At 36.0% G+C, this 24,855-nt stretch overlaps 1 protein-coding gene across 2 annotated transcripts in view; it reads left to right on the forward strand.

Annotated features, from left to right (window-relative positions):
* The window catches only part of lrp1ab (low density lipoprotein receptor-related protein 1Ab), a 141,928-nt gene that overhangs the window by 45,873 nt on the left and 71,200 nt on the right, over positions 1 to 24,855 (forward strand). For both annotated transcript variants that reach the window (XM_067371536.1, XM_067371537.1), the window contains exon 3: positions 4,736 to 4,873. In XM_067371536.1, coding sequence (XP_067227637.1) covers positions 4,736 to 4,873 — 138 coding nt within the window. The remainder of the gene's footprint in view (positions 1 to 4,735; positions 4,874 to 24,855) is intronic.

Consider the following 24,855-nt stretch of genomic DNA (forward strand, 5'->3'; position numbering starts at 1 on the left):
TTTTGGCACCAAACCCACCAGATGGGTTTGGTGCACACATGGATAAAAAGTACCCCATGTCCACGGTTGTTGGCCTATTTTTCTGCTGGAGGTCCTGGACATCTTGTTCAGATACATGGTATCATGGATTCTATCAAATACCAACAGATAAAAAAATCAAAACCTGACGGCTTCTGCTAGAAATCCAATCATGAGCCGTGGTTGGATCTTCCATTAGGACAATGATCCAAAACAAACATCAAATCCAACACAAAAATGTGTCACTGAGCACAAAATGAAGCTTCTGCCATGGCCATCTCAGTCCCCTGACCTGAACCCTAAAGAAAATGAGTGAAGTGAACTGAAGAGAAGCACCACCGACATGGAGCTGGAATCTGAAGGATCTGGAGAGATTCTGTATGAAGAAATGATCTCTGATCTTGTGTCAGGTGTTCTCCAAACTCATCAGGCATTATAGAAGAAGACTCAGAGCTGTTATCTTGGCAAAAGGAGGTTGCAAAAAGTATTGAATAAAAGGGTGCCAATAATTGTGGCCAATGTGTTTTGGAGAAAAACATTTATTCTTTTCCTTCAATGAAAGGTTAGATTTTTGCTAATTTTATGAATTAAATATCAAAAGGATAAACAATGCAGGTTTATTTTTTATAGTCCTCTTTGTCCATATTTACCAAGGGTGCCAATAATTCTGACCACAACTGTAACTGCAGTTGTTCAACCAAAGTTCTGACGTAGAACACGAGAGCGCTGCACTGTTTACTGTCTAACATGAACAGTGTAGGAGACTGACAGGGAAGAGAAGATATTGTTGAATAAAATCGTTATTTTTTTTAAGGTTGAACCACTGTCATCTTTGATCATATTTATCAAGGGTGCCAATAATTCTGACTGTACATGGACTATTTTAATGATATATTTACTACCTTTCTGGGCCTTGAAATTGGTTATTGGACATTGCTGTCTATAGGGAGGTCAGAAAGCTTTCAGATTTCATCAAAAATATCTTAATTTGTGTTCCGAAGATGAACGAAGGTCTTGCAGGTTTGGAGCAACTTGAGGGTGAGTAACTAATTAATGACAGAAATTAACCCTTTAATTTTCTGTCAAATAATGCCACTATGTAAAAAATCATCCTAAATATAATCTTTCTTTTCTTTTTTACTACTTTCTTTATGTTTTGGGGTGAAATATGGACGTGAATGTGTTCATGAGGGTTCGTGAGGTTCATCCATTTGTTGTGTTCTTTTGGCATGTTAGATTAATTTTTATTTAGTTCATATGTTTTCTTTACCAATAGCCTTGTATCTGTTTATCTGTGGATATCCACCTCCCATCCTCCTTTCTCTCTTTTGCTTTCCCCCCTGCTCTATTTTTGTTGTGTTTAGTGCATGTGCTTCAGGGTGTCGGTGACTGCAGGAAGGAAGCAGTCGTCGCCTGTATGAGAGAGCTGCTGTTAGCAAACGGCCAACGACTTCCCAGTTCACTCTAAGATCACAGAGATCTGCCCCCAATTCACTCACACACACTCATTGTGAACATCCGCCTGTCTGCTCCCCCTGTTTATTTTCCTCTTTTGCAAAAACGCTTTTGTGTGCTAACATCACCCCTTATTTTGTTTTCCATTTCTTTAAACTTTTTTGGGCACAATTTGAGATTTAGTAGTTAGTAATTCTATTTGAGCAGAATTGGGATTAGTTGGTGAGTTTTGTTCATTTCGGCTTCTTCTTTTCCACACTAGTCACAGAATCTTCTAGGCTGGAGCTTCAGAAGTGTAGCGGTGGCTGAAGAGACGTTTGAACTTGAAGAGCTGGATTTAGGCTGTGCTTGAATTGTTATCCTGCCAGTAAACCCTGAGAGGGAAGGATCTCAACGCTTTCATATTAAACACATAGAGGTTGAGAGAGGGTCAGAGAAAGAGCCTGTAGTTATTTTCAACAGATACTTGCTACTTTTATGTTTTCAAAAGTTTATTATTCACAATTGTTCAAAAGTTTGGGGATGGTAAGATTTAGAAGAAGTCTCTTATGGTCACCATGGCTGCATTTATTTGAGCAAAAATATGGTAAAAGCAGTAATATTGTGAGATATCATTATAATTTAAAATACCTGTTTTCTATTTTCATGCATTTAAAAAAGTTATTCCTGTGATGGCAAAGCTGAATTTTCAGCATCAAGTCTTCTCTGAAGACCCTACTCGAGTCTTCAGTGTCACATGATCTTTCAGAAATCATTCTAAAATGCTGATTTGCTGCTCAAGTAGTACTGCTCAAATAGATGCTTAATAGTTTTTTTTTTTTTTTGTGTGGAAACCATGATACTTTTTTTTTTCAGGGTTCTTTAATAGATTTTTTTAATTAGATTTTTGTGACATTATACTGTAAATATCTTTATCAAACTAATATTTCCTTGCTGAATATAGGTATATTAATGACTTTAAAAAAATCATTGTTTACTGTTTTAGCTGTTATTTGCTCTGGTAAACTGCTAAATATATGTTTTCCAGGTGTCTGACTCCTGGTCTATTTAAAGCTCTTTAAGATTTGAGATACTGGTTTCACTTCCCTCAAAACAGCTGATAGATGGAGCCGACATGTGATATGAATCAGAAACATTATAAATATGAGACTGTAGTGTTAGTAAAAGAAGAAGTTACACAATGTTCCTTCCTGAATTCAGTGGAACAGCTGAAATTGAACAGAGCCCAGGTTGGAAAGATGTCCGGATCCAGTGTTTTCTGGAAAACTTTATTACAGTAATGGAATATTACAGTAATAAAGTAATATTACAGTTATGGGATGACATTCCTATCTCAAGATTTAAAAATGTTTGTTATAATCTTTATTCAAAATGTACAAGCCTTTTTTCCTTGCACCGTGTGGGTGGAATTTTTCACAAATCCAGTCAAATCCCGATGGATCATATCTAGTCCCACTCTACATTATCTCAAAATGAATATTTTTCCATATGAAAATGTTACATTAAGAGTTTATTTTTTGTTCTGTTTAATGTTGTCTTTGACAGTTCAATCAGAATATTTTCATTCAGCTTTTATTGAGAATATAATTTGAGCAAAAATGGGAGCTATTTTATGGGTGTGTTCCAAAAGCAGAGATGGAACCTTTTGAAAATTCTACCTAGGTAGCATTATGAGGCTTTAAGCTGGGCACACATTTAATGGCTAGCTAAAACATTCTAAGACTGTGCTCAACATACAGCGATTGTTTCCTGCGACTGAAGCAGATTTATATACTTACATATGGAATTTGAACACCGACTGTAATCGCAGACTGAACGCAACCGGCTCTGACTGGACGCGTTTGAGTGCGATCGGTCATAAGTATCAATCTACATTCATAATCAGCCTTACAATCGTTAAGTGTGTGCACGGCTTTAAACTGCTTCCTACATAGGCAGCTCACTAGCTTTTGGAACAGAGCTATAATGTTGCCCTCGGTATAAAAATTAAAGCTCTGTTGGGGCCTCCCACAGAAACATTTTTTTTCCAGTCTGTTTTTGCCAAGCTTTAATGAACCAAATAAGCATGTTGGCCCCTTAATTTTCATCCCAGAAGATACTCACATATGTAGTATTAAGAGAGCAGAGAAACATAATGGACCTTCAGAAGAAGCTGTTTGGTGCAATGTGAGTGGTTTTGACCAGGCTACAAACTTCACTCCTATATGGGAGGTGAATTTCCCCTCCTTTTCTTGTGTTTTTCTAAAATGGGTCAGCAGATGTTATGAGTAGAGGTGGAGGGGTAGAGAGAAAGAGGAGGTGGAAGAAAGAAAAATATCCAAGATAAACAATTTGCTTTGCAGTGTAGGCCGCACGGAGAGAGAACGGCTTTGGCCAAAAGCGATGCTATGAATGGTTTACGTTTGCTTTTTGTTATTTGTTTTCTGGACAGAGAGAGCAAGTTATAGTCTTACCAATAGGTTTTTAAACACAAGACAATAGTTCTTTGTTGTAGTCTTAATTTTAACTTGTGGCTGTGTGTTTTATTTAACCATTTTGGAGACAATGTTTGTAGTGTTTTAGTCTTTTTGTTTGGTCTTTTATTGACCTTTTGCTCTCCTAACATCTGAAAGATGTTACTGACGCTAGAAATGTGCAAGCAGTTTAAGACGCGTATATTAAACTAATAAAAAACTCATTGGATTTTCAGTGAGCTTTAGGAACATTAGGATTGTTAAAGTTAACTAAAACGAATAAAATGAAATAAAAATAAAATTAGAATTAAAATTGGATGTAAAAACGATAATTAGAAATGTTGCCTTGGAAGGTAACTTGAATAAAAGTAAATAAAAATTTGAAGTACTAAAATTACTAAACCTAAAACTGATATAAATATTAATTAAAGCTAAATAGAAATAAAAAAAGAATGAAAAAACAAGCATATAATATAATTACTCAAACTTAAACTAAAATGAACTAAAATGCCAGCCAATCTCAACAAAGCATGTGTCCTTTTTGACTAAACTTTTACAGAGGTTTGAAATCTGTAAGGATGATTTGAACGATTGATTTGAAACTCAAATCCACATACTCTCACACTCGCATTATGAGTCTGTTGCCAATGAAGTGTGTAAGTTATCATGAGTGACATCACCCGGGTGTTAACTTTGTTAACTTTCTTAAAGAAATAGACATGACTTGTTAAACTACCAGTTGAATGGAGCTGCAACTCTTTGTATCGTTGCAGCGTGTTAACTTTTGTTTTTGTTGTGTACCTTTGCAGGCCATCACACCCAGGTGTCACAGTGCCCTCCCAACGAGTTTGAGTGTCGAGGAACAGATGTGTGCATTCACCTGAGCAAGCTGTGTGATGGCGTCCCAGACTGCACAGATGGGCGTGACGAGGGGCCGCACTGTCGAGGTAACACATGCAGACAAATCACGCTAGAACGGAGCCTGATCATGAACTAAACCTGATCTTATTTATTATTTTCGAACCCACTTTATATTAAGTGGCCTTAACTACTATGTACTTACATTTAAATGAATCATTTGATACAATGCACTTATTGTATACATACATGTTTTTACATTGTAGTTATATTTTAAAAACACCTGCATGTAATTACATCTGTAATTAATTTCTGTAATTACATTTATAATTACACTGTTGACCCATCCCTTAACCCTTAAACCTACCCATACCACCAAACCTGTCCCTAACCTTACCCGTACCCCACCTCAATAGCAGCATATGTGATTGCAATTCAATATGAACCCAATATGTACATTGTACTTATTTTTTGATGTAAGTACATAGTAGTTAAGGCCACTTAATATAAAGTAGGATTTTGTCAAATAGGATTTTTGTCAAATTGAAGTTAGTATGGAAGCTTGTTTCCGCCACTGAATAAAAAATAAAAAAGGTATATCACGCAATTCTTTTTTTCTCTGAATTACATGATATAAACTCACAATTGTGAGTTATAAAGTCAAAATTGTGAGTTGTAAAGTCAGGATTGCATGATATAAAGTCGCAATTCTAACTTTTTTTTTCTCAATTTTTAGTTTATATCTTGCAATTCTGACTTTATAACACACAATTGTGAGATGTAAAGTCATGATTGTGATTTATAAAGTCAGAATTGTGAGATTGACTTGCAATTCTGAGAAAAAAGTCAGTCTTTTTTTCCTCAGAATTAGACTTTATAATTCGCCATTGCGAGTTTATATTTCACAATTTGAGAAAAGTCAGAATTGCGAGTTTATATCTCGCAATTGCGAGGAAAATAGTCAGAATAGCGAGGGAAAAAAAGTCAGAATTGCAATTTACAGTTTATATCTGTAATTGCAGTTGTTTACGTAGGCGCCGATTGAGCACCCACGGAAAAATACGAGATATTCTCCATTGATTTTAACCAATAAAAATTTAATTGGAGCTTTCAGACATGATCTTAAACCTTTTTTTATAGTTTATTTAAGGCTGTTTATATGGCGATATTTTAATGGCAAACTTCAAGAGAGCATCCAAGTGATGCTCGAGCACAAATGGCCTTGCTCTCTTTTTTTCATGCGCAAGCTTAAACTATTTTTTTACACTCTATGGCTCAAACTCAAACTCTCCTTGCATCAGATATCAGCGAGAGCATGACTCGCGAGTCGTGACAGTGCACGGATATAATGCAAATGCAACATCCAGTTCACGTTAATTTGAGTTAAGCAACCTAGCGCTGAAATGTGTTGTTTTTGAAATCATGCTGAGGAACGTTGTGTTGAGTCTTCAGACATGCGTGTCAGTCTATCTTTGAATCTACTTTCCAGGGAAATCACTAACAAAATGCACACAAACATGTCTCTGCTCTTGATATACAAACATTAACTTATTTTTATGAACTTAATGAGAAAAAAAATTATATGAGGGCAGATTCGAACCACAGATAGAGGACGGCTGACTCCATTTACAAAAATACTACCACGAGACCATTAGGGAATGCGAAAAACAAATGCGGATTTATATATAATATAGATGTAATTGATGTTGGGCACTGGGCATGCACTGGCAGAAACATAAATCTGCGCCTATGGTTGTTTAGTTTGTAACTCGCAGTTCTGAGAAAAGAAGTCAGAATTGTGAGATTACAGGTCGCAATTACCTTTTTTATTTTTTATTTAGAAACAACCTTCCATAAGTTAGGAATGGGATTGATGCATTCTTTACAAGGCAGTTTCCACTTAACCCTCTGGAGTCTGAGGCTGATTTGGGACCTGGAGAAGTTTTGACATGCCCTGACATTTGTGCTTTTTTCAGTTGTTCATAAACATATAAATTACAAAAGTGTCATTACACTGTATTCAGCACAAACTAGGCTACCAAAATATGTGAGGAACATGTATGTACATGTTTGCATTTTTGAAGGAATAATGTTTATGCGTGGTTATTGAAAAAACAAAAAACTTAAGTCACTGAAATAAAAAAATATTAAATCTTTGTTCACAAGACTTCTGGGTATTGGAGATTATAGACTAGAGTTTTTTCTTCAAAATTATGTAAAAATTATCCTTCCTACTCCTTCATATGAAACAATAGAGAGATTTTCTAAAACATCTTTGGTCAAGAAACACAGTATGCGAGGAGGCGTGAATCATCATGAATAATTGGTGATTCTCACCTGAGAAGACAAAAGAATCGCATAAACAGCTCTAATGACCTGCATAAATAATGAGATCTTTCAGACAGGTAGGCTGTGAAAAAACCTTCTGTGATCATGTCTCAAAGCTCATTATGGTGTAAATCAAACATTCAGAAAAAACAGCAATACTGTGAAATATTATTACAATTTAAAATAATGGTATTCTATTATATTCTTTAAAATATAATGTATTTCTGTGATGCAAAGTGTCTGAACAATTATGTTACCTCTATGGCATTTCATATAGGCTGTTAGCTTAAAAGCATGCACATTTGGAGAAATATTGATGGATTCTCATATGTTTGTCAATTTTCTATACAGAGGAGTAATTATTCAATATTTATTGTCATTACTATGAGCACTGGATACTGTGTTTTCAATTCATACTTGCAGCCGGAGGGCGCTCTGTGCACCTTTAGTCCACAAATGCCTGCTAAAGAAGAATAGGCAATCCAGGAACTAACCGAACTAACAGAGGCCAGAGATCGCTAACTATTAGGGATGTGACGAGACGGGTATCTCACGAGACGAGACGAGACAAGATTTTTACACACTATTTTTAAGAAATCCTCAATGGTGAAATACATGACTAGAAAAAATATTCTGCAGGTGTGTTTGAAATGTTTTAACTAATCATCTTGTAACGAATGTCATTTCAGTTCTACTTTCTGAGTATGAATTATCACATGCAGTAAAAGACAACAATACTCGAGCACTGTAAAAGGTTTTGCTACTAACTCAACTGACTTCTCTTCTGTATGATTTCAATCTCTTCAGACCTTACTGTACATGATTTATGAGCTTCTACAACTTTTGACCTCCTAACTGGACTCAAACTGATCATAGAAATAAAAACAGTATGAATAAAAATGTTAACACTTTACAATAAGGTCTCATTTATTAACATTAATGTTTTAACCAACATCAACAATGAGCAATATATGTGCTACAGTATTTATTAATCTTTATGTTAGTTAATAAAAATAGTCATTCATTGTTAGTTCATAGTTTACAGTGCATTAATGTTAACAAATAAAACCTTATTGTTTGTGCTTAATAAGATTAAGAGAAAACTGTTAATCGTTTTCATGGTAACACTTTACAAGTGCAACCATAATCACACTCTCTCAATATTCAAAGTGCAAATAAGACCAAATTTTTCTTTGATACAGAGCTAAGAGATGGTTATAACTACACTGCCCAGCCTAAAATAGCTTTCATATTGAGAGATCTGTATTCATCAGGGAGCCTCTTTCAAAATGCGGGGTATTGAAATCGCGTTTGAATGCGCGCGCACGTTTACTTTCACTTTCAGCGATCGCGCGTAACTCTGAATATGGAGCGGCGGCGACCGTTATCCAACTGAATTAAATGGTTTTTATTTAAATACAAAGCAAAACGACAGTGGAGGCGTAATGTAAACATAGCGGTGGCATATTCTTTCCTAATCATCCTAACCACTCTGTCATGGCAACATCACGAGACTACTTTAAACTGTGACGAGATTTCTCGTCGAGGCGAAGTCTCATCACACCCCTACTAACTATGGCTATTCAAAACACTTTTCAAGACAATAAATACACAATTGAGACGATGTATGCATGTATTGACTCAGAATTTGCGTCTGAATAGCGCTGGCTCCGTGGGCGTGGCCGTATTAGTGAATAATGAGCTGAATCACAGACTTCTGACATGGCTCTCTTTTCATACAGATTACATAAACAGAGAATATTTGTTTTCAATTTGACTTACACGATTTAAAACCTGGCATTTCAACGTTTTTTTAGACAGAAGTCTCATTTTTTTGTGATTAGTATTCACTAAGTTACGGTTCATTTTCTGAGAACTATCAGATTGGAGTTCGCTCAGAGGGAGACGAGAGATCACGCATTATGTTACTTTTCTCCATTTTTACAAAAAACACAGCATTTTACTCTAGTGTACACAAATAAAAGACATTCCACAGATTAAAATGGTGTATAACTCTTAATTGTATGTGCAACATTGACGGAGTATTTTGAGTCTCTTTCACACTGATAAGAAAAAAAACGCGATGGTATCGCTGGCGATACCTCAGACCTCAGAGTGTTAATCAGTGTCATGTTGGTATATCACTATCAGTATATTAGCTAATACTATCAGCCAGTGTTAGAGAATCTTGGGCCAGCTGACATAACCATCATTAGCCCAATCGGACCTGTATGTAGGTTCTTACATTCGTTGATACGGAAAGTGTTTTATGACTTGCAATCCTAATGATTTAGTTTTCTGTGGTGTTTTTTTTTTTATTTTTTTATTTTTTTTTATTTATTTTTTTTTTATTTAGCTGATTTTGCTAAATATTGCTGTTATCCATCGGAATGACACTTGAGCTTTTGTTAAAATGATGAGTGATTTAATTCATTTTAGAAGCATTATTTAGAATATGGTGAACATTTTTACCAAATTTAATTATATAATATAATATTATAAAATATTATATAATTTTATTTAAAATGCCATTGTTAATTATTATTATTTTCTATTTTAATATATTTGATCATTTATTTTTTTTCCTGTGATGGCAAAGCTGACTTTTCAGCAGTCATTACTCTAGTTTGTATTGTCAACATGATCCTTCAGGAATCATTCTAACATGCTCATTTGGGGCTTAAGAAACACTTCTTGTTAACAGTTGTGTTGATATATATACACGCATATATGAGGTGTTTGTTTTGTTTTATAATTTAAAGTGGTTATTTTGGTGGGACCAGTTGTTAGAATGTAAAATATGCTCTAGCACATGAAATCCATATTGTGAGCCCTGACAGTCTTTTAGGCAGAGATATCATAATTAGTCACCATCATGCCAAGATTTGTGTCCACAAAGGTTTGGCTTCTGGGTATGGTTCGTATCAGCCTAACATTGTGTTATCATGCACTCATCTTGTTTGTGTCCAAAGTCCAGAGGTACACTGTCTGATTTGGCTGACCTGTCTCTTTAAAGTAATGATCCGGCTAACTTAGCAAGTAATTGAAAGAAATCAGATCGACAGTTAAATCTGGTTTTAAAACGAAGGCTTAGATAGTAAGGTCAAATAAATCCCTGTAATGTTAGTCCTGGTCTGTCCAATGCCATCATTCCATACTGATGGAATGTTAGAATGACAGACTGGGCCTGAGGTTTTAAAGGCCGAATGATAAATAATGTACCTTCCTGACCTGGCCCTTGGCCAGCTCTTTGAGCCTAGACACACACTTCACTTGTCTCCTTACTCAAATGCCGACCCTTTGAACCCAGAGGTAAACACTCACCCACTCTTCCACACAAACTCCTCGCACTCAGATGCACAAAACGCACACAAACATTCTCTCACATGCCTTTCCTGTTGGATGTTTGCTTGTTCCTGCTTTCACCAAAAGGTTTACCATTTCACAGGCATTGCGCTGTTTCTCTGGAACAAACGTGGAGATTGTGCAAGAAACTCAGCTGCAGTGTTTTCAAAATACACTTTGTCAGTCTATATTTCTAAGTAATTATCACAGAGTTGTTGACAAGTGGGGCGAGAGGGAGGTAGGCATGAATTTATGATTGTGTGATAAGAATGTAGTGGGTCAGGATCAAGGAATCAGTGATGGGAACGCTTACAACTCTGCCAACCTCTGATATCAGCCATGCTCATGCTAGTCTGCTTCATCTTATCCTGGGTTTTGTAAATTCAGCCCCTCACTGAGCATCTCAATGCTGGTTTGATTGTGTCTTCCCTCCTGCCAAATTTTATTGGCTCCCCACACCCTTGATTTAATCTTTCTGCGCTAAAGCCTCTCGGAGATGTTTCAAGGTCTGTCCAGTTCCTATGCAGACACGGGCCAAAATCTGTCAGCCCTCTCCAAAATAACTTTCTGATGAAGAACTCAAGATTTGTAGTTTTCAGACTTGGGGCTACACTGAAAAGTTGAAAAAAAATTCTCTTGTCTGCTCTCATTGGGGCCTGTGCACATTTCCTACATTTTTTAGACTTCTCAAACTTGATTATTTCACAACAGAATGGAGGAACATCTTTATTGTAGAGCGTTAGCCATTTCCCAATTTTTGACCTCATTTTACTGGCAGAGACGTTGGAGATAAGAAATCTGGTGATGTTTTATAGCTGTTGAAGGAAGGCAGAGCATTTCAGGCTGTTTATTTTAATGTTTATAATTACTTTTATTGCTTTTGTAGGAGTTTGTGTGTGCACAACTGTCCACTACTGATTGAAGAATTCAAGATGCTAACAATATGAGTAGTTTAAGTCAGCCGTAAATAGTGGAAGTAGCTAACTACACTACATGTTTCAGTAACTAGTTTAGTTTTTCCAGCACTTAGCTTTTAGTCCTCTAATTTGTAGGGCCCTATGAAATCCGTTTTATTTTTTCCCAAATTCCGTTTTTTCCGTTTAAATTTTTCTGGATTCCATTTTCCCCCCCCCCATTTTAATGGTTAAATTAAATTTTAGTAATCAAAAAGCATGTCTAATTAATTGAAATAATGAATCTTGTCCAATTTACCAACAATTTAAAAAAGTTTAACAAAAAAAATTAAAAAAATTTTTTTGGATCCTGTGATAAACGTTTTATTCTTTCCCCTCAAATTTTACATTTACCAAATTCTGTTTTGTGGATATTTAATAATCAAAAAGCATGTCTAATTAATTGAATTCTTAAAAACAACAATATTTATTAATTAAAAAAAATATCTTTTTTTTTTGTTCATAAGTTCTGTTGTGTATTTAAATTTTTCTGGCAATCAAATGAACGCATACCATTTAATTTATCTTTTAATCATGAAATTAAATTTTTTTGTCAAACAATGTGCTGCACAACAGAGCTTTACTGTTAAAATTAAAACATGGAAGAAACACTGAGATTATTGTTTAAAAATATATTTTAATAATTTATTGTTAAATTAATTTATCTAAATTCTACTGTACAACAGTAATATGTTTGTCAAGTTAAATCAAACTTTTATTTTGACTGGTTGCCAAGAGCTTTGAGTTTCTCTGTGTTTATGACGGTAGTTTTCTTAAACAAAGCGGTTAAATGCTGATGAAGTGACTTTCAGAGCAGCTCTGGAGATGAATTTGTGCGTTCATATAGTGAGGCGACAGAGGACGAAAACACCGCGAGCGTCGCATGTGCTTCAGCGTGCGTGCATGCGCCCCCGCGCAATTGTGTGTGAGGCAGTTTGAGGTAAATGAAACTGCGCTTCCGCATCATTCATTTCAGAGTCACACAGGCATGCAGGATTCATGTTTAAATAGTCTTTTTGCGGTTTAATATTCACAGACACTAGTTTATATCGCGATTTAATTTAAGTGTACTGACCTGCTTTTAATTCATTAATCAAAAATTTGACAAATTCCGTGACATTCCACGTTATATAGTAAATTCCGTTTTTATGAATGGATTCCGTGATTGCGGAAATTACAGGGCGTGTCAAATCAACCAAATTTTAGAAACTTCCCCGGTTCAAAATTTTTATTTTGATCATATTTGTTCTCAAGAAGGACAAACCTAAATAGTGATTAAAGCCAAGATATTAAATGTCATGGATGTATATTTACTGAGTAATCCACTATTTTGTATCAAAATGACAATTTTCACCTGAGATTTGGAGCCAAATTACAGAGGGGGTAAAAATGACTTTAGAAAGATGACAACATCATTCTTTTATTTTTACACAAACATTGATTAGTCTTTTAGTAAAATCTGTTGACTTTAGTAATGTTTGTTTCATTAATTGCCAATGGTACCGTACGTCACTCGGACCATCGCGGTACGTGGACAGCTGAAGTAAACTTTGGGCTTTAGCATCATCAATTTACATTATTACCTCCTTAAAGGGTTAGTTCACCCCCCTAAAATTTGAAAACTCTGTCATTAATTACTCACCCTCATGTCATTCTACACCCAAATTAAGATATTTTTGATAAAATCTGATGGCTCAGTGAGGCCTCTTTATTGCCAGCAAGATAATTAACACTGTCAGATGCCCAGAAAGCTACTAAAGACATGTTTAAAACAGTTCATGTGACTACAGTGGTTTTGTGCACCAAAAAACTTTATTCAGCAGTATTTCAAAACACTGCTTCATGACACTTTGAAGCTTTACAAATCTTTTGTTTCGAATCAGTGGTTCGTAGCGCGTATCAAACTGCCAAAGTCACGCCCCCCAGTGGTGAACCATTGAAATTGAAAATCTAAACACTTACGATGTAATGAAGCCTCGTTTACTGAAATCACGTGAGTTTGGCAGTTTGATACACGCTTCGAACCACTGATTCAAAACAAAAGATTCGCAATGCTTCAAAGCTTCATGAAGCAGTGTTTTGAAATCACCCATCACTAGATATTGTTGAATAAAGTCATTATTATTTATTTATTTTTTCCGCCGCACAAAAATATTCTCGTCGCTTCATAACATTTAGGTTGAACCACTGTAGTCACATGAAGTGTTTTAAATGTGTTTTTAGTAGCTTTCTAGGTATCTGAAAGTGTTAATTATCTTGCTAGCAATGCAGACCTCACTGAACCATCGGATTTTATCAAAAAGATCTTAATTTGTGTTCCGAAGATGAACGAAGGTCTTACGGGTGTGGAATGACATGAAGGTGAGTAATTAATGACAGAATTTTCATTTTTGGGTGAACTAACACTTTAAGTAACTTCAACAACCAAATGTTCAAAACCATTCAAATGTTTAGGGTCAGTTTGGGAAAGAAATTAATACTTTTATTCAGCAAGGGCACATTAAATTGATAAAAAAAGTGACAGTCACAACATATATACATATATTTTACAAAAGTAAACTTTTCAGTAAATAATTGTACAATCAATTAAAATAGAAAACTGTTATTTTAAATTGTAATAGTATTTCACAATATTACTGTTTTTACTGTATTTTTTTTTTTTTTTATAAAAAAATGCCTTGGTGAGCATAAGAGAAATCTAACCAAACTCAAACCATTCAATGGTAGTGCAGTTAGCTACTTTTTGAAAAAGTACAGTAGATGGCTACTTTTTCAGATGTTACCTTGATCATGATTTACCTACTTTGAAATTAACTGTAGATCAAGCTACTCATAATTCAGTAATAAGTCAGCATGAAATCAAAATGACCCCATTTAGTTCCTCCATGTGCACAATCACTCTCATGTTTGGTCTTCATAATCTTTCATCCAAATGTTATAGCTTTCTCTTCCTCTAAAAAGCTTTCTTATATTTCAGCCCCTCCAACCTAACTACTTATAATTACTTTTTTTGGTCCTAATTTTTTCCTTCATCGAACATTACAGGCTAAATGGTTTGCGAATGCAGTTTCGTTGACTTTGCTAATGTGGTCATGGTGCCTGTGTTTATCCTGTTATTGCTCTGTTAGCTTCATATTAGCCGACTGTTTCTCTGCTCATGTTTAGCTGACCTATTCACAAAAGAGAATGTGCACACATGCAGGCAAATACGCAGCACTTACAAGAACGATTAGCCCTTTAAAATAGAACTTTGCACTGCTATTGGCAAACGCCACTGTGCCTTTCAACTTTATCTGAGCTCAGCTTTGGCAACAGCATATCATTCTGGGCAATGGCTTATCCATTTGTTTCTATTCTGCTGTAGGGCTTCACAGTGTTTTCACTGCACTGATGGATGAGTTTGGCTCCTGCGTATTATTGTGACAGAACAGGGAGGGCAATCAGGAGTATTGATTAGACAATGTACTGCTAGATAAATAGGACAATTAATGTTTTTCAGAGTGTGAAAAATGACATTAAAAATGACATTAATTAATTATATTCTTTATAAATAACAATGGCCTTCAACTGCTCAGGTAATGTTAATTGTATGACCCATTTCAGGGGTGGCCAAAATAACGATGTAAAATTAGTCAAGCTATACATGTATCTTCATATTTACATGTAGCTTCTTTCTTTGACCCCCCCCACCCCACCACCACCATCATCATCTTTTTTTGATGTCCTTCAGGGGGGACATTCCATTAATTTGCACCGTCATTTTTTGGTTTTGTTTCTGCCATTTGTTTGAGTTCATCTTGAGGACATCTTCATATGAAACACAACAAGAGTTTTTATCCGGTTAGGAGTCAATGAACTTCAACTTTGGTGTGTTTGTATGTCCTAAATCTGTTTTCTGAGGAAAGGTTTGCTTATCTTTCCAATCATTCCTGAGCAAACACACCACACAGACCAGAAATGAAGTTCATCAACCCCCTGACCTGACAAGAACTCTTGCTGTCAGAATTTTTTTTCCCCCACATTCTCAATTATTACCAAACACACATACATGCTCTTATAAACACACACAAGCATGCAGGGACCTGCCACAAGACAGACAGCCAGATCTCAGACATCAGAAATACTACACACAAACATGCTGCAAAGTGTATTACAAAGTACCATAAAGTGGTTCAAGATTTATATTTTTCGATGTAACATGCCCATGCAGAGTGCCAAAATAGTTACTTTCCTTCACAACTAGAACCAAATACAATCCAGTGATTCTATAATTTACTATTTAACTATATATACTAACATTCAAAAGTCTGGCGTCAGTAAGATTTTTTTTAAAAGAAATTAATACTTTTATTCAGCAGGGATGCTTTAAATTAATTAAAAGTGACAGTGAAGACATCTTATAATGATACGGGCGGACATATTCTGGTCTATGTATCCCTGCTTCTGCTGAATTATTTTTATCCCCGGGGGTTAAAAATAAACCATATAAACCATATAAAATACCAATAATAAAAAATAGTTTTTTTTAAAACATCACCAAGTAAAACGCTGCGTTTATATAGAACTGTCTCTTTACGACCACAGCAAACGGACACTTTTCAGACGCGAATTCACGGCTTTACCTCAGCGCCAAGCGTAAGTCAAACAAGCGAGGAAAATGTAGGCTATAGGTGACGACGAGGGAGCCTCAGTGAACACAACAGGTCAGATGAGATATTGTCCGGCAAAACTCAGAAAAATTAACACGACTGTCCGATCAGCCGTTATACTGTGCTCGTGGCGCGCACTCAAGAATTGCATGTGCAAATGCGCCGGCGCGCGCTGCATATTTATTATATAAAGAGCAAAAGAAACTACGAACAATGACCGTCATTGTTCTGTTGTGAGTTAAGTCATACAATTACCAAACATGCGATTAAAGCTGCCTCAAAACTGTGCATGCATGTAGGCTATTTGCTGACATGGAATTTAAATTTTAAATTATCCAATTTGTTGGCCTTAAAACGTCTTAAAAATGCACATGTACACCAGGGAAATCTAAATTTTCTCGTACCCCCCAGAAAACAAGATATTCTGACCTCGGTAATTATGAAAGCCGGGCCGTACGCAGGGTTATATGAAATCTGAGGTATGTGGATTTTGTACAAATGTGCGCACTTTGGGACTAAAAGTTTGTATGTGTGTCCACTGTGATCAAAAATAAATGGGACCAAACGCGATTGAATGTAAAGGTTTATGTCTCGTTATTCTATTAATAACTACCGATTGATTTTGCATTTCTAACAGAAATTAAGAATTAGTGTCATTGTAGTGGTGCAAATATCTAAGCTAATGCGTCAAATCTCAAGGTTAAATCAGAAGATTTTTTTGTAAAAATGTTTCTGTAACAGCTGCCAAAAATAGTAGGCTATATAGCTCCACTGTGGTTTTTAACAAATTTTCAAAAAAAAAAGAAAAAAAGAAATCCCCTCTGTTTTTTTCACAAATTCGCACCCTGATGATACTAATAGCCTATGTTGATTTGCTGCTCAAGAAACATTCAAAATATTTCTATTTTGAATAAATGCTGTTCTTTTCTTTTCAGGATTCTTAGGAAAAAAACTCTTGAAGAGAAGAGAACAGCATTTATTTGAAATAGAAATCTTTTAAATGTTTCTTGAGCTGAAAAGTAGCATATTAGACTGATTTCTGAAGGATCATGTGACACTGAAAACTGGAGTAATTTAAATAATAAATAAATATATCTTCAGTATCGATACACCAATACCAGCTGCGCGTGCTTGCTCTCCTCAGCGAGTTGAGACGCACGCGCCTCCTCTCATTCACAGCGCAGACACGTAATAAAGCCGCCTTTGACATTCAAGTGCCAAAATAACCTCCTTTTCGAGGTTTATTAATGGTCAAATACACTCAGAAACAATATCACAATGCCCATCTTGGTGAGTATTAATGTAAAACAGTTCAGGAAGGATGTGTCCGTGTGTTCGTCAGGTCTTAAAGGGACATTAGCCGAATAAACGTGCCGCTCTCTATGTTGTTTTGTTAATCAACAAAGAGAAAATCACTTACTGCTTTTGACTGATTAATTTCTGTAACTTTAATTGATTAATCTGTATTTAATTTTTATAATGAAGATTATCCAATGTTATTTTACATTTGATTAGCCTACTTTGTTTTTAATTCAGTTTCTTATTATTACAGTTAGACCTTCCTGAAAATAGAAAGCAGTCTATTTAATTTCTATCTTTATTCTGTTGTATTTGTGCTATAGTTAGTAATTTGTTAATTTTTTCTTATTTTATTACTGTTTACTTGTTTTTTTTTTTTTTTAAATTCAATTTACCATTTGAAATCAAGCTTCCTTGTGCTTTGTGTAATATATTGCAACACAATTACCCCATTGTAAAAACAAATACATTGAGTTAGCAAATATTTGTGAGATAATTGTAATGGTAACTGATCAACGTTTATTTATGAGAAAAGCTTAAAAGCTTTATCATATAAAGTGATCTCTTCAGAAGAAATTTTTGACTAATAATAAATAAAAAATAATATTAAAAATATCTATATGACAGTGTATACATTGTTTTTTATCATAGCGAAGTTAGAAATTCCAGTATTGTGACCACACCAGCCTATATATTTAATCCACAAACTAACTCTACAAACATGGAAAAGAGTGATAGATTGACCTCTCAATGAGGAGAAAATCCAGCGTGACTTTGAACAGACCAAACAAAACATGATTATTCGTTCAAACAATGATATAAAGCTGTTCAAAACATCATTCAATGTAAATTGTGATAATCGCAATTACAATTTCAAGGGAATAATCGCCAATTATGATTTTTGTCATAATCGTGCAGCCCTAATATAAAAAAAAAATAAATATATATATATATATATATATATATATATATATTATTATTAACAATTACTTAAGAATTACTTAATAGGTTGACAACAACAATTACTTAATAGTCAAGTCAAGTCAAATTTATTTATATAGCGCTTTTACAATTGGTAATTGTTTCAAAGCAGCTTTACATATTAGAAGCACAGAAAAAAAGGGAAGTGGTTAAAACTGTACAAACAAGCGTGGTAATATGTAACATATACAAGATGGTGCTACATTAAGCCAATGTCGGCTGACTTCCAGGGGTTGAAAAAACCCCCTAGGAGAAAAACCCAGCGTGCTAGCACTGGGAAAAAAGTCCTAGGAGGGAAAAAACCCCTTGGAAGATATATATATGTAAATGTATATGGAGATCAAAATCTGAATTGTACATTTTTATTATAGAGATTAAAAATCGATTATATATAAATATATGTAAGCGGATACGGGGATCCTGGGCTACGTTGTAGTCAGGTCCAGACGCAGGTTCTCCATCTGACCTGGATACGGCCTGGATCCAGCACCCGGCAAACCTCAGGATAAGCAGAGAGACAGATATTAGCCTAGATGCCATTCTTGTTCTGATGTACAGGTATATCTAGTGTTATAGGAAATGTTCTCGGTTCCGGCCGACCTAATTATTGCAGCGTAACAATCCTTTAACGGATTTGAAAAATGTTAATGTATTGATAATGTGTTATGTGTATGCAAGAGCAAAGAGATGTGTTTTTAGTCTAGATTTAAACTGACAGAGTGTGTCTGCTTCCCGAACAATGCTAGGAAGATTGTTCCAGAGTTTAGGTGCTAAATAGGAAAATGATCTGCCGCCTTCAGTTGATTTTGATATTCTGGGTATTATCAACTGGCCTAAATTCTGAGATCGCAATAAACGTGAAGGACTATAATGCATTAAGAGCTCACTTAGGTACTGGGGAGCTAAACCATTTAGAGCTTTATAAGTAAGTAGCAAGATTTTAAAATCTATACGATGTTTAATAGGGAGCCAATGTAATGTTGACAGAACTGGGCTAATATGGTCATACTTTCTGGTTCTAGTAAGAACTCTAGCTGCCGCATTTTGAACCAACTGTAGTTTGTTTAAAAGCCGAGCAGAACAACCACCCAGTAGAGCGTTACAATAATCTAGTCTTGAGGTCATGAATGCATGAACCAACTGTTCCGCATTTGTCATTGAGAGCATATGTCGTAATTTAGATATATTTTTTAGATGGAAGAAGGCGGTTTTACAGATACTAGAAACATGACTTTCAAATGAAAGATTGGTATCAAAGAGCACACCCAGGTTCCTAACTGAGGACGAAGGTTTAATGGAGCACCCGTCAAGTGTTAGAGAGTATTCAAGGTTTTTTCGTGAGGAAGTTTTTGGTCCAAAGATTAGGAAATCAGTTTTTTCTGAATTTAATAATAAGAAATTTCTTGTCATCCAGTTTTTAATGTCAGCTATGCATTCTGTTAGTTTTGTGAATTTGTAGGTTTCGTCAGGGCGCGAGGAAATATAGAGCTGAGTATCGTCAGCGTAGCAGTGAAAACTAACACCATGCTTCCTAATTATCTCTCCTAAGGGCAGCATGTACAGAGTGAAAAGCAACGGTCCTAATACTGAGCCTTGTGGTACCCCATATTTAACCTGTGATCGATACGACATCTCTTCATTAACTACCACAGACTGATAACGGTCAGATAAGTATGATTTGAACCATGCCAAAGCAATTCCACTAATGCCAATATAGTTTTCAAGTCTTTTTAAAAGAATGTTATGATCGATAGTGTCAAAAGCAGCACTGAGATCTAATAACACTAATAGAGAAATACAGCCACGATCGGATGATAGGAGTAGATCGTTTGTAACTCTAACGAGAGCAGTCTCAGTACTATGGTATGGTCTAAATCCTGACTGGAAATCCTCACAGATTCCATTTCTTTCTAAAAAGGAACACAGTTGTGTTGAAACTGCCTTTTCTAGTATCTTTGACAGAAAAGGTAGATTCGAGATTGGCCTGTAATTTACTAAATCTCTCGGATCTAGTTGAGGTTTTTTAATAAGAGGTTTGATAATAGCCTGCTTAAAGGTTTTTGGCACGTGTCCTAGTGTTAAAGATGAATTAATTATATCAAGAAGTGGACCTACGACCTCTGGAAGCATTTCTTTCAGTAGTTTAGTCGGCATTGGGTCTAACATACATGTCGTTGATTTTGATGATTTGATAAGTTTAGATAATTCTTCCTCTTCTATAGCGGCGAATGATTCTAGTTTTACCTCAGGGACACTACAGTGCACTGTCTGAAGAGAAACTGTAGACGGTTGCATGTTTATAATTTTCTCTCTAATATTATCAATCTTGCAAGTAAAGAAGTTCATAAAGTCATTACTGCTGTGCTCTATGGAAACGTCAGCAGTTGAATCTCTGTTTCTAGTTAATTTAGCCACTGTGTCAAATAAATACCTAGGATTATGTTTGTTTTCTATTAAGAGATTTGAAAAATAAGTAGATCTAGCATTTCTTATGGCTGTTCTGTACTCAATCATTTTTTCTTTCCACGAAAGGCGAAAAACTTCTAGTTTTGTTTTCTTCCAACTACGTTCAGCTTTTCTAACAGCTCGTTTTAGAGCCCGAGTGTGCTCATCATACCACGGCGTTGGATTAGTTTCCTTAATCTTCTTTAGACGTAAAGGAAGCGACCGCATCTAATGTGCTGGAAAAGAGAGAGCCAATAGTTTCTGTTGCAGCATCGAGTTCTTCTATGTTGTCAGGTATACTAAGGCGATGAAACTGCTCGGGGAGATTATTTATAAAGCAATCTTTAGTGGCAGACGTGATTTTTCTACAATATTTATGGCTGGGTGGTGGTTTTGTAGCCTTGGCTAATTGTATTATACACGAGACTAAATAATGATCTGATATATCATCGCTCTGCTGTAGAATTTCAACAGCATCAATATCTATTCCATGCGACAGTATTAGATCTAGGGTATGATTACGACAATGAGTGGGTCCTGACACGTGTTGTTTAACTCCAATAGAGTTTAAAATATCTGCAAATGCCAATCCAAATGCGTCTTTATTATTATCTACATGGATATTAAAATCACCAACAACAAGGACTTTATCCGCAGCCAGTACTAACTCTGATAGAAACTCAGCAAATTCTTTGATAAAGTCAGTATGGTGCCCTGGTGGCCTGTATACAGTAGCCAGCACAAATGTCAATTTACATAATGTTACATAAAGCACCATCACTTCAAAGGAATTATATTTGAAATTCTTTTGAATGATTCTGAATATATTACTATAAATTACAGCAACACCTCCCCCTTTGCCTTTCTGTCGAGGATTGTGTCGATAATCATAACCTTGAGGACTAGATTCATTTAAAGTAATGTAATCGTCTGGTTTTAGCCAGGTTTCTGTCAAACACAGCAAGTCTAGTTTATTGTCTGTGATAATTTCATTTACAATAAGTGCTTTTGAAGAAATAGATCTAATATTCAGTAACCCAAGCTTTATCATTTGTTTATCTGATTTATCTGTGATTTTCATTTTTTGAACATCAATTAAATTTTTACCCTTAAAAGGTTTTGGAAGTTTTTGTATTTACTAGTTCGAGGTACAGACACAGTCTCTATGTGATAATATCTAGGTGAAAGTGTTTCTATGTGCTGTGAATTATCTGAGTTCTGTGACATGAGGCGGCTAGCAGACGGTCGGTTTAGCCAGTTTGTCTGCGTCCTGATCTGGGCCCTGGTTTGTCATGTTTCAGCTCTAAGACTATTTGCCAAATTTCTAGAGAGAAGAGCAGCACCATCCCCGGGAGGGATGAATACCATCTCTTTTCAACAGATCAGGTCTGCCCCCAAAAGCTTTTCCAATTGTCTATGAAACCTATATTATTCTGCGCACACCACTTAGACAGCCAGCCATTGAGTGATGATAACCTGCTAACTATCTCATCACTCCGACGAACAGGAAAGAGGGCCAGAACAAATTACTTTTGCTGACATTGAATTTGCGAGTTCACACACCTCTTTAATGTTAATTTTAGTGATCTCCGACTGGCGAAGTCGAACATCATTTGTGCCGACGTGGATAATGATTTTAGAATATTTACGTTTAGCATTAGCCAGCACTTTTAAATTTGCTTTGATGTCAGGTGCTCTGGCCCCCGGCAAACATGTGACTATGGTGGCTGGTGTCTCTATTTTCACGTTCCGTGTAATAGAATCGCCAATTACTAGGGCACTTTCAACAGGATTTTCAGTGGGTGCGTCACTGAGTGGGGAGAACCTGTTTGATGTTCTAATCGGAACGGAAGAGTGGTGTTTGTTCTTGCCATTATGCCGCCTCACAGTCACCCAGTTAGCCTGCTGCGTGGCTTCTACAACCGGAACCGAATGTGTAGTGTTTACTAGGCTAGTCGCATCCAAAGCAGTATCTAAGGCCCTTTCATTCTCACTATCCTCAATTAAAGTTTGGATGCGTGTCTCTAATTCTGAGATTCTCTCTGTCAGCCTGACAATATCCCTGCATTTATCACATGTGTAAGTCTCACTGCTGACAGAAAGAGCTAAGCTGTACATGTTGCATTTACTACACATGATAATCGCCGGACATGACTGACCGTGTGTTTGATGAACGCCGTCCGAAAAACTGCAACGCACACGGGACTCGCTGGCTGGATGTCTCGGTCGCTTGCCGGTGCCTGGGGCGAGGGTGATGTGCGGGACGCTGTACCTCGCGGTGGATCGATGAATGCCGGGCAGCAACGTCTCCACAGCTTCCCGATCTGGCGAGGACAGATCAGAATAACATACATCGGATAAATCCGCCATTCAATCGACAAGGAAGGTTGGTTTAGAGGAAAAAAAGAAAGTAGACGGTAGCTAGCAGGCTATGGCTAACACTAGGTGATTACGCTGGTGGATTGCTAGTAATAAATCGTTCCGTTTAGTAATACTATGCAATAGGTTAAGTAATCTGGTGAAAAATAAGAAAGTTATATTATGCGAATAGGAATAAAGAGAAGGATTTAGGATAATCTCCACGAAGCTCCGAGCGTAGATCAGACAGCTGGCAGGCAGCAGCGTAATAGGTTGACAACATATGTCTTAATTTATTATGAATCCTAATATATTATGCATTTAGATATAGATTTATTTCACCACACAAAACACTATATAATATGGTGCTCAATGAGTTCCAGGAAAACAAGCGAGTAATTTTTCAAATGAATCATCTTTAACCAGTGTATTGAATTGAAGTGGATGGAATTTACTGACTCACTGACATGGATAAAGTGACGTTACAAAGCTGTTTGAGATTTTAGGAAAGTATTTGCTTATTGCCGCAGTTTGCTCTGTTGTAAAGGCTGTGTGAGTAAATGTGACAAATACAGTGATGTAGAGTTTTATTATGCTTCACAGCTACAGGTTGAATAAACTAGCTTTTACTGGAACAGCTGCGCTAGCTAAATGCAATAGCATCTCTACTTTTAGTTAGTTATTTCCCATAACTGGTCTGCTCTCCCACTTGTCAACTGAAATATTAATAGATTTCACAAGTGCCAAAAAAGGAAGCATGAAATTTTCAGCCAATTCCTGTTCTCCTCATGAAGCATGCAGGATGCGTGTCCTGATGCTTTGCTTGTGTTAGGTCAGGCTTGAGAATGAGGGTGCTGGATGTTCAGTAAATCATCAGATTTCTAAAGAGGTTTTCCTGCTCCAGACATCAGGATCAGAGTTGACCCTGGATCTGCTGTTAGTAGTGCTGTAACAGGTTGAGTGGTTTGCATATGGTGCGGTCGAAGACTGATTTTAGGTCTGGCTGCCAGCGTTTTTGTAGCTGTCGTCTTTGAGAGATTCTGTGGTGTGGTATTAAACCTTCCAACCTTCTCTCGATCTTTATTTCTCTCGCTCTCTGTCTTGTTTGTTAATTGTAATGGAATGTTGGCCGCATTCTTACAGTTCAGAAAATCATTTTCGTTGCACCAATAAACCACAAACACGTGGGCTGCATACCAATCTAAATACCCGCAAGGCATGGCTGTGAGAATTGGAGAGGTAAATTCTATCTTAAAGTATTATTCTCAGAGTCCCAAAGAGTGTGGAAAACCTGAAAGTGTCTGGGAAGTTTAAAATAGTGCTTTAGAAGAAAAAAAAAAAAAAAAATCTATTTCTATTCTTATCTTCTGCAATCTCTTAAAAATAATGGTGATTATCCAGTGATCACAACTGACTGGAGAATTAATGGATTTCATTGGTCTAAAGCAGTTCACTTTTTTGACCCCAAGACCCCACATTGTCTACAACAAAATTCAAAGGCCCCATGACTTTTCCAGTTTTTCATGACTTACTGGATGAGGTTTAAGGATAAGGATTCTTTTTTCCTCACAATTTCTACCTGATAAAACATGTATAGAAAATGTATATTTATTATAGAAATGTTCATGGAGATATAAGATTTTATTAATTTACATGGCTTATCTTGTTCTAGAAATTAAAATTAGTTTCCATGTTTTTCAACACACTGGCTCT

Source organism: Chanodichthys erythropterus, chromosome 20 (genome assembly GCF_024489055.1).
Source record: "Chanodichthys erythropterus isolate Z2021 chromosome 20, ASM2448905v1, whole genome shotgun sequence".
NCBI classification, from domain to species: domain Eukaryota; kingdom Metazoa; phylum Chordata; class Actinopteri; order Cypriniformes; family Xenocyprididae; genus Chanodichthys; species Chanodichthys erythropterus.